The 10,655-nt window shown below is 35.4% G+C and overlaps 1 protein-coding gene across 1 annotated transcript in view; it reads left to right on the top strand.

The window, feature by feature from the left end:
• Nucleotides 1–5,411, top strand: part of LOC109841214 (Golgi SNAP receptor complex member 1-1) — a 6,800-nt gene extending 1,389 nt beyond the window's left edge. The window contains exons 2-5 of the mRNA XM_020410126.1: nucleotides 1,649–1,876; nucleotides 2,112–2,276; nucleotides 4,332–4,445; nucleotides 4,930–5,411. Of these exons, the coding sequence (XP_020265715.1) occupies nucleotides 1,649–1,876; nucleotides 2,112–2,276; nucleotides 4,332–4,445; nucleotides 4,930–5,043 (621 nt within the window). The 3' untranslated portion in view covers nucleotides 5,044–5,411. The remainder of the gene's footprint in view (nucleotides 1–1,648; nucleotides 1,877–2,111; nucleotides 2,277–4,331; nucleotides 4,446–4,929) is intronic.

The following is a 10,655-nucleotide window of genomic DNA, read 5'->3' as shown; positions in this document are numbered from 1 at the left end:
GGATGTGCATATGGAATTTGTTTAGAAAATTGTTGGGATAGGAGCAAACTTAAAGGTGAGACCTAAGAGATTAAATAACTTGCAAATCATCCGCGTTTATCAGCAGCTCTCACATTTATGTGTGGGATCATATATTCGTTTCCTTGTTTTGCAATTTGTTCGGTGGAAAAAAGAAGTTTAATTCAATGTTTTGTGGAAACTATGCGGGTACGTTTTTAGTTTGGAACATGCCTTCCTAGATTAGGGCATCGGCATGCAGTGTTTTAAATGTCGGCCGACATGTCTGACACGTCAGCTCGGCCAACATGTCGGATTTAGCGGCTATCCGACATGATATGGAGCTTTTTGACGCATATTACAATTTCAGGGTTCATGTCAGATATATCGGAGGACATGTCAGATATGTCGGGCGAATATGTCAAGGGACATGTTGGTTATGTTGGCCGATTTTTAAGTTTGAAAAATTGGCTAATTTTTTTAAAATTTTTTGTTATGTTTATCTAATCATGTTTGGGTTTAAATTCTTGAATGTCTTAATATTACTTCCATAGAAAAAAAATCGATAAGTTAAGGGAAATAGAAAAAAAGACCGAAGTAATTTTCGTCACTCATCTTCTCTCTCTGCTTTGACATCTCATCGGTCTTTTCTCCGAGCTATTCCTTCGACATCAATATCGGGTGATCTTCTCTCTTCTTAACCGCCAACATCGGAGTCCTCTTTGCTAACATCTTTCCTTCAACATCAACTCTAAGAATCATAAGTTATTTAGTTTTTTATATGTTTAGACAATGGAATTTATTAAGTCTGTTTAGATTTTATTTATGATATTTATATTACACATATGCACACCATTCAATATGACAATCCGATAATTTTTTTCATATCCCCCAACATATCCTTGATTTTTGCTATCCGACATGAATTTTAGCCGTCCGACATGAACCCAACATCCGACATTTAAAACCTTGCTGACATGTATTTTATTTATTTGTTGCGTGTAGAAAGATAAGATAAATTGTAACTGTAAGTGATGACATTTCAGTAATCTGAATTAGTGTGTTAGATGTGATGAGATAGGTCTTCTAGTTTAACATAATTTGGTACATTATAATTGTAAGTGCTTATAAGATATGAAGTTGTTGCCTTGTTCTTATTCACGACAACAAAAGTCTATTTTAATCCTTCTTCTAAGTCATTCCAGAGTTATCTGTAATCAAAATTCTATTTTCAATTCCTTGAGTTCTCAAATGTTCAAGCATATAATTTTCTCCCACAATTACTTCATTTTTATGGTATTGATGAAACTTGGTTTTTATTAGTCTCATAACCTTTTTGGTATATTCGTAAGTTTTTTTTATTTTGACTTCTCATTGAAATTTTTTATTTCCCTTGAGCTGTATTTTCTACTTCTTCGAAGTCTTGTACGTATTCATGTAGTGTAGTTGATTTAACTGAAAATTTGATTGTCAATCTCTGGACTATGTATGAGTATAGAATACACGAATGATGCCTCTGATTGTTGTTAATTGAAACTGCAGTTCCTTTTTTGCGCTTTTTTCTTAAATTCTGAATTATTAGGTATTTGTTAGATGTCCATTAGCTGTTGTATTTTCTAGTTTTATTAGCTGATGCTTTCCTCACCGCCAGGCAAGGAAACTTGAAGCTCAGTTGGATGAGCAGTTGAATACGTATCGTAGACTGGTTGCTACAAGAAGTGATGGTTCAGAGAATGACCTTGAACCTGCCATCGATAGACTACTGAAGCAACTTCAGCAAGTAAACTCCCAGATGCAAGCTTGGGTATCATCAGGAGGCTCAGAAATCCTTTCGCATACCTTGAACCGGCACACAGAGATTTTGCAAGATCTTACACAGGTGACATGTTCGTCCCTTTTGGCATACTGTAAATCTAGCATGGTTATTAATTCTTTTAAATATATAAATTTATCCTAGGGATTGACTTCTTGCAAATTTAAGGAAAATTTTACAAGCTTTTAGCTTGGTCTGCCTTCTTGGTAGATAAACGGTTGTAACTTTGTAGGCTGTGGCACAACTTGATTGTCAAACATTATTTTCTTTCTCTGATGTAGACTTTATGTTCCAATTATAGGAATTTTACCGGCTTCGGTCAAGCCTTAAAGCTAAACAAGAACATGCATCACTCCTGGATTTCAGAGATTTTGACAGTGCCAGAATGGACTTGGAAGAGGGTGGCAATTATGCTGACCAGGCTCTCCTAAGAGAGCAAGCAACTATTAGTAGAAGCACTGGACAGGTAGATGTCTTCTATGCTCTATTATCGTCGTTCATTTCTCATGAGTCATGAGAAATGAATGACTGGTTTCCTTCTTAATTGTTAGACCTAGCAGCCGGGTCACTTGTGTCATATTCTAATGGCACTTGATGCCTTATGAATGAAATTGTGTGATAAGTACAAGACACATTGATAAACTTGAAAAAACCAAGGTTTGAAATCTATCAATGTCCACAAATAATTTACAGTATTTATTCAAGAATTTTGAGTTTTGTCAAGTGTCAGATCATAAGTGTTGGATGTAGGTGTGGAAGTTTCGGATGCTTTGATAATGAACTATCTTTCGACATTAGCCTCGCCCCCTTCCCCTTCCTCTCCCTCCCTCTCCTCCCCCTCCCTAATATTATCAACTAATTCTTGTATTTCGAACTTTAGATCTCCTCATGTAATGGTCACTTCTAGTTAATATCAAGCTGAATAAATTATTAATTGCCAGTGTTGGTGGAATCTTTTGGGTTCATATGAAGTGGATCAGTCATCAGCATGCTTAAAATCTGATAAGATATGGTTATACCTACTTAGTGTACCTACTGTCCGATTATTCAAAGCTTGAGAAAACCAAGCATATGTTCATTGGTTTTACTTAAAAAAATTATAAAAAAAAAATCTAAAATAAGTCAATTCAATATTTTAGTAAAGATCTAAATTAATGCTTGGTAACAGAAATTCATACAGCTAGTATTTTAGACAAGTTTAAATACATTAAAGCTCTTCAAGAGCGATACATTTTCTCTACATGTAGTATCCAGTTGAACAACACAAAGCTGGGTTTCCCTATGTCACCATTATTTAAGTGTCATCGACGAAACCTATGATTTAAGTGCCATTGACGAAACCTATGATTTAAGTGCCATTGACGAAACCTATGATTTAAGTGCCATCGATGAAGCCTATTCTGGTTATTTCAGACATTTGTCGAATCTATCAAGAACACTATATGAGGCCCTACCTTGAAGCCTAAGGTGAACAAATGCAAAGAAGTTAAAATACTTGAGAATTCAGATTACCCAAGGGAAAATCAGATATTTATATACTTCGAAATATATAGCATTAGCGGAATTTACAAATATCATATACAGAACAAGGGAAAAGAAGTAGGCCGCTACAAATTTAACAAAACTAACTGTTGGTATTCGATGATTCAAGGAAGGAGACTTACTGAATTCTGAGCTTAATGAGGGCATGGATCAAAGAAGTGAGAAGCATGCCAACTAGAGTCATGTGATGGCATGCAAAGTTAATATTATTAAGAAACAGGACTAGCAGGTTATGCAGTGGAAGAACCTACTTTGCAAAGCTTGCATCACTTTTTCTTAGGCAGCTCTGTGTCAAGTGTCATCTATATGACACGCTCTAATTTAAGTCAGCATTAAGTTTGTGATATGCTTAACTTTCTTTATTTTATAAGAAATGATATTACTACTTAAGTTGATTAGATACTAGATTGAAATTGACATACATAGAAGGTCCTGTTACTAGAAATGACGAATATAAAATATTTCCTAGTGTCTTTCTGCAATCCTGTCATATTTTGTTTTTCTGCTATAAAACCTCAATAGTCTATGATTGAATATTGCTCTCTAACGTGTTTCAGGGTGGATATTTTAAAATTTATTTTTTTGGTTACTTATGAATAAAAACTTTGGTCTTTGGAAGTAGGAATGATGGAACATTAAACCCATAAGAGCACCATGACCAGGAGTTGCAACATATCTGACTGTGTTGGCGTGGGAGATGGGTTCTTTATTAAGGTTTTAAAAATGAGATTTGAAGATGATCTTCGGTAGGGTTTATAGCGAGAATGCCCTTCTTTATACCAGTAAACAAAATATACCCTCAGCTAAGTTGGAGGGGCATTTATTATAAGTGGGTGCCTATATCTTGGGGATTTTTCATCATACTTATAAACCTAAAGCAAGTAGAGTGAATTACAGAGTAAATTATAAAATCAATATATGATTCAAGCCGGTCGATAATTCTAGCAGACTCATACTCACTACCAGTATTCTTCTGCAGATGGATAATGTAATTTCGCATGCCCAAGCTACTCTAGGGGCACTTGTTATGCAACGCTCAACATTCAGCGGTATCGGCTCTAAGCTAACCAATGTTAGCAGTCGCCTTCCTACAGTAAGAAATCCTCTTCTTTTACCACCTGAAACTCGCTTTTTTTTCCGGTTACTTGCACGTAAACTCCCCAAAGTCTACTCCATTTTAGCTTTGATACCCCCAAGTTTTTTTCTGCCCAAAAAAAGAAACCCCAAAGTTTTTTTTAAACTTTGATACGCAAAAGTTTTTTTTTTGGCCCAAAAAAAATACCGCGAAGTTCAACAAAATTTAACTGTTATACCTCTAGATTTTAACCAAATTTTTTTACTTTGATACCCCGAGCTTTAACGAAAATTTATCTTTGAATTTCCAAACTTTTAACAAAAAAAATTTTAAGCTTGGGTATCAAAGTTAAATTTTGTTGAATTGCCAGGTATTTTTGGGCAAACAAAAAACTTTTGGTTATCTAAGTGAAAATGAGGCGAACTTGGGGTATTTAAGTGCAAATAACCCTCTTATCATGGCTGTGTTATTAAGTAACAGATCCATACCGTTATGGTCGTAGGTGAATCACATTCTCTCGTCAATCAGAAGAAAGAAATCTATGGATACCATAATCCTCTCCCTTGTTGCCTCTGTTTGTACCTTTCTTATTTTGATTTATTGGTTGACAAAGTAGGGTAAAGTTGAAGAATGTCAGCTATTGAACAATCTACAATTAGGGTTATCTTCTGTAGATACGAGTATCTGTATCTCTTTCGCTGCTGCTGCTGCTGCTGCTGCTGCTTGTTAGAGGAAGCTTGTGCAGTTAGTTTGAAATCAAAGCTTTGCTATTCTTTTGACAGTGAAATATATATTGTATTTGTTTTTGAGTTCCTATTTTGTTTGGTAACTTTCATTTACCTCCTGTTGGAGGCTGTATTATCGAAAGGTAAACATAAAGTTCCGTCTATTATTGGTTTGAATCATCTGGGAGAATGAAAAAAAAAGGAGCCGGCTTGGATTGGATTATTCTGATATAAAGGATAAAAAATGCACGATTTTTGATGCGGTGGGTCTTCCTCTCTGCCCTAGTTCTCACTGTGTTTTGAGTAGGATATGGTGTTGTTGGCTTTTTCTTTTTTACTGTGTTGGGGCCTTGATGTATCAGACAACATAGTATCTTGTGTGTTTTTCTTTTGGCCTTGGGTGAGAACACTGTTAGTGTTAGTTCGGTGGGTGACGACTAGATCCGCTCCTTACCAGCTTCCCTACTGTGTTCTTACCTCTTGGCTCTGTTGTTGGTTTTTGTTTTTGTATCAGACTTGTTTTAAATATCCTTATATAATATATCTTATGAACATGGTATCTCACCCTGTTTTTCAGGTAAAAAAAAAATACACTATTTTTTCTCTGTTTTTATCAGCAGGGCATTCTAATATTGACTTTTAAATGTAGTTCTTTAAGGTTCGCATTTTTCTCACATATAAATTAGCTGGATTAACGTACAAGTATTAGTTCCTTTATGTGTCACTGCAGAATTGTAGAGATATGAATTGATTAGGATCTAGATAACACTCTTTTTCTCTGCTAAATAATCCCTTTGTTAAATACCACTTTATTTACATAATTTATGTCATGTTGTTACTTATCGGCTCGGGACATACAAGAATTTCAAATCCAGCGGTTTTCTGCCATCAAGCAACATTATATAGGGTAGCCCAATAAGATTATGGGAACCTGGATTCATTACTCAACAGCACAAGAACCCCTTCTTGTTAAACAAGAATTGTAATGATAAACTTCCCTAACTTTGCAGACGTTAGATTTTAATTCAATTTATAAGAATAAGCAATAATAGTGTATTACACACGTGCGCACACATAGTTAAAAACAAGAGGGGAATTTTTTAAAGAAGACCGATTTTGCTAAATAATTAGCAAAATAGGTCTATTTTGCTAATTATTTAGCAAAATAGACCTATTTTTAGCCAACAAACCAAAAAGATGTCGATTTTAAAAAAAAACATGCTGCTGAAAACATACGGGACTATTAGTCCCGTATGTCTTCAGCAGTCTGTTTTTTAAAATCGACATCTTTTTGATCAACAGACAAAAAAGAGGTCTGTTTTGCTAATTATTTAGCAAAATCAGTCTTTTTTTTAAAAAATTCCCCAAAACAAGAAGCTGCACTGTCGAGATGTACATTTTGAAACATAGAGCAATTTCTATATAGCAAGATTATAATAAGGTCCCAAGTAATGATAGCACAATTAATTTTATTCATGATTACATTTTGACCTAAACAAAAAATAATAATAAATCCTCCGGAGCCTACAAACTCATACCTGAAACATATTATAAAGCAGGGAACATCTCAGTAAATCAGAGTCAAAGGCTTTCAAAGATTTTTGTCATCATCGTCGAAATCTCTATCTCCATTATTGTCATTGTGGATTTCATTATTTTCATCATCATCATCATCATCTACCTCTTGACTAACATATGCCCTCACCCCTTCCAGAAAAGTAGTTAGGTTCGTCAGTTCGTGTAGAGACTCACGATTCATTTCATAATTAAGTAGGTTCACAAACATTAGAAAACAAATGGTTTTGTAATTCACATTCATTCCTTCATCAAGTACCGTTTCTCCATCTTTAATCAAGAGCCGACCGTCCGATCCAAATAAGGCAAGGTAAATATAGTTTGAATATTTTAGCTAGGAATTCTAGAAAATCCAGCGCTGGCCATGATATTTCATCATAAAACTAATTGAAAGATTGCAACTGTTTATCTTTAGACATCTTAGTTTCATTTTAGAATTTACACCAAATGAAAGTCACTTACCTTGGCTCCATTTTATTGATGCACAAAATATAAATCTAGATTAATCAAAACAAACTCCACTGTAAACAGGGGCGAAGGCCCGTGGGGTCCTTTAGAGCCCTGGCCTGCCTTTGGGAAATCATATCATATCATACTCCCTTTAAAAGTGGGAGTTCTTGAATTTTTTTCATTGGTCAATTTTACACCTAATTCTTTTTAATATTAACATTCTTATCCTAAATATAATTAGTTATCAACTAAAGCCATTAAATTATAATTAAACTCCTGAATTAAAGTTCTCTCCATTCAAAACTAATTAATAAAAAATTGATCTAATTAGAATTGGTTGACAACTAAAAAGTATAAAGAAGCTTAAAGTCCTGAATTAAAGCTCTCTTCATTCAAAACCAATTAATAAAAAATTGATCTAATTAGAATTTAAAGAGTAAAAAGAAGCTTAGAGCACATTAGCATTGGAAACATATTATGTATTGCAAGTGTAAATATTAACTTAAGAATTGCGGATCTAATAGCTATTTCAATGATTTGATGAATTAATATTAATATAATAAGAATTGAGCAACCTAATAGTTCAATGTGGTTATCTTTGCAAACTTATGAAGAAGTTTTCTTAAATGATGATAGGTTTTCTTATTCTACAGTCTTTAGGAATTAAGACAGAAGATTTTTTTTCATTTTACTTTTTTACTTCAAAAGGATTTTATGTCATCTGTTATTATTAGATTTGAGGCATTGAAGAAATTGATTGATATATGAGCGAATAATCTTTTTGTTGGCGTCTGTAGCTAAATCTGTAATAAAACACTGAGAACTGAAATGATGTAATTTAAAACTTTTTTCAAGTTTAGCTACTGTGTATTTATGAAACGATGTGCTTAAAGTAATATTTGGCCTACTCCGGTGCAAGGATCCCAAGACCAAACTGCTTTCAGGAACAGTAGTACAATACTCTGGTGTGCACCGACCCACTACTGTTAAGATCTCTTCGATCTATAAAACCTTTCGGTCAAGGCAGAGATCTCCTCGATCTGTTAAAACCTTTCGGTTCAATAACCTTTCGGTTCAGGCAGAGATCCCCTCGATCTGTACCTTTCGGTTCAGGCAGAGATTTCCTCGATCTGTTAAAAACCTTTCGGTTCAAAGCTATGTTCCTTCGGGCACAGACTAAAGCTTTCACGCTTACAGACTCTACAGCAGCAGCACAACAACACAAAACATTTATGTGTTTTTTTTATCTCTTTTGTATCTCTTGTTCTCAAGAGCTCCCCAAGAGGCACTATATATAGGCCTCTAAGACCAGCTTAAAGGTCACCCACATTTAATTTGAACGTTATAAACATAATGACAATTATGTCAATTATATTTGTAACGACAAATAACATAAACGCTGTAACTACTACATGCAGTAACGTCTGAACGCGAGGGTCATAATCCTACGCAACACGAGAGTCGCGTCCAGCCTCGTGCGAACGTGAGGGTCGCGTTCCCTCTTGTGAATGCGAGGGGAATGCGAGGGGTCGCGTTGCCTCTTGTGAACGCGAGGGTGCGACCCTCATGCGAATGCGAGGCAGACTGTGTGGCCGCCAACGTGGCGCCACCTAGCCTTGATGCATTCATGCGAAGTGCAAAGTACGTCTAACAAAGCGCCATTTAACGGCTCAGCCCGATTAGCCCTGATCCTCGGCCCATTGGCCCACGGCTCACGAGTCCACGACCTACAACCCCCTGGAACTTATGAGAGATTAATAAAATAAAAACAATTTTCGGCTTGCCGTTGGCAAGCCTCGAACACAGGACCTTTAAGATATCAAAACTTTAACTTTCCGCTACGCTACAAAGAATTTCTACAAAATACCAGTAGTTAATAAATACATAGTTTGAAAACTCATTTTTGGAAAGCGGTTTTGATAAAAAATATCCAACACTTTTCGAATAATGTGTAGCTTACATTGCTCATGGTTTATAAGCGAATAATATTTTTCAATAATTTGTAGCTTACATTGCTTATGGTCACAACGACACATAAAATAAAAGCTGAAAATACATAAATGTAAGTATTAAGAAAGTTCACAGATAATATTACGTCATCAAGTGAGGATTTAAACGAAACACTTTTACAACCAAGTTATACTAAAGAAATAAACCGAACAAATAAAGACGTGCAATGCACGTGTATCTCTTCTAGTCAAAGAAAAAGGGACAGTTATATGTTATAATTTTTTGAACAATAAGGGCTAAGATGTAAATGAGTGAAACAAACAAAAAAGAAGCAGACCTCAGATCAATTGAGTGTAACTTGAATCAACTCTCCTAGAGTATACAATGGGTCCTGGGCAAATAAGCCCTTATGAATTGCTTTGGGTTCTGATTTTCCATTGTAAAACATCCATCTTTTAAACTATAGTTCATTTGGGCATTGATATTAGTAGGATGGGAGTCGTTCGCTGCTCTCAAATTATATCAATATTCAATGTATACAATTACTATAAGCAGTATAAATATACTAATATTTAAAATATCAGTGCAAACGATAAATTAATATTTGAAATTGATAGTTAAGCAGCACATAGCTTGGAACTTAGGGTCCTCTATATAATTTTTTTTTCCTTTCTTGGAGCAATTCTAATTAAGTTTATTTGTATCGAACGAAGACCTTAGGGCCCCCGTGTATTCTAAGTATGCGCTTAATGCTGGGACACTATTAATATGTGGCGTGAATACCATATGATATTCACAAATACAAAATTATCAAAATTCCAGTATAAAAGCAAGGCAATATAAGTTTCGAAAATGCTTTTTAACTCGCCGCCGCCCAACTCGCGAGCAGCTCGCAAGAGCGAAAACACTGTTTTGGCTCTTGCGAGCTGCCCGCGAGTTGGGCGGTGGCGAGTTAAAAAGCAGAACTCTATAAGTTTGCAGAGCATTTATGCACATTACTCTGAGGCATCCAGTCCATGTTATTTCACGACTCAAACATGCATCTGCTAACATAAAAGTGTCTATGCGTCCGATACGTACAAGATATATCAGGTAAACTTACACTAAACCGCCAAGACCTCTTACTGTCTTGCAGTAAAACCCCAATAACTTTTGCTGAAACCCCCGATATCTTTCGGTTAAATTACACAAAACTCCCAATAAACTTCAAAATGCCTCTTTTATATTGTTTTTGGCTCTAATTTATGAGGGTTATCTGCAGAATGTGGAAACTAATTGGAGTGTTTTCTGCGATTCCAAAAGTTGTCGGGAGAGAGGAGCTGCTTTGAAACTTATTGGGGGCTCATTGCATAACGATGAAAGTTCAACGGACGAATTTACATAGGCTGTGATGTAATCTTCTACAGAGTTAAAGAGACTGAAAAGTATCCGCATTCCTCTGATGTCCACACTGAGATCATCCGCAAGATACGGTCTCCTTCAAACTCAAATTGACGATCTCCAACAAAAGAATATCCTTTGCACAAGA

This window comes from Asparagus officinalis, chromosome 5 (genome assembly GCF_001876935.1).
Source record: "Asparagus officinalis chromosome 5, Aspof.V1, whole genome shotgun sequence".
NCBI lineage: Eukaryota > Viridiplantae > Streptophyta > Magnoliopsida > Asparagales > Asparagaceae > Asparagus > Asparagus officinalis.
This window is presented reverse-complemented; position numbering and strand designations above follow the sequence as displayed.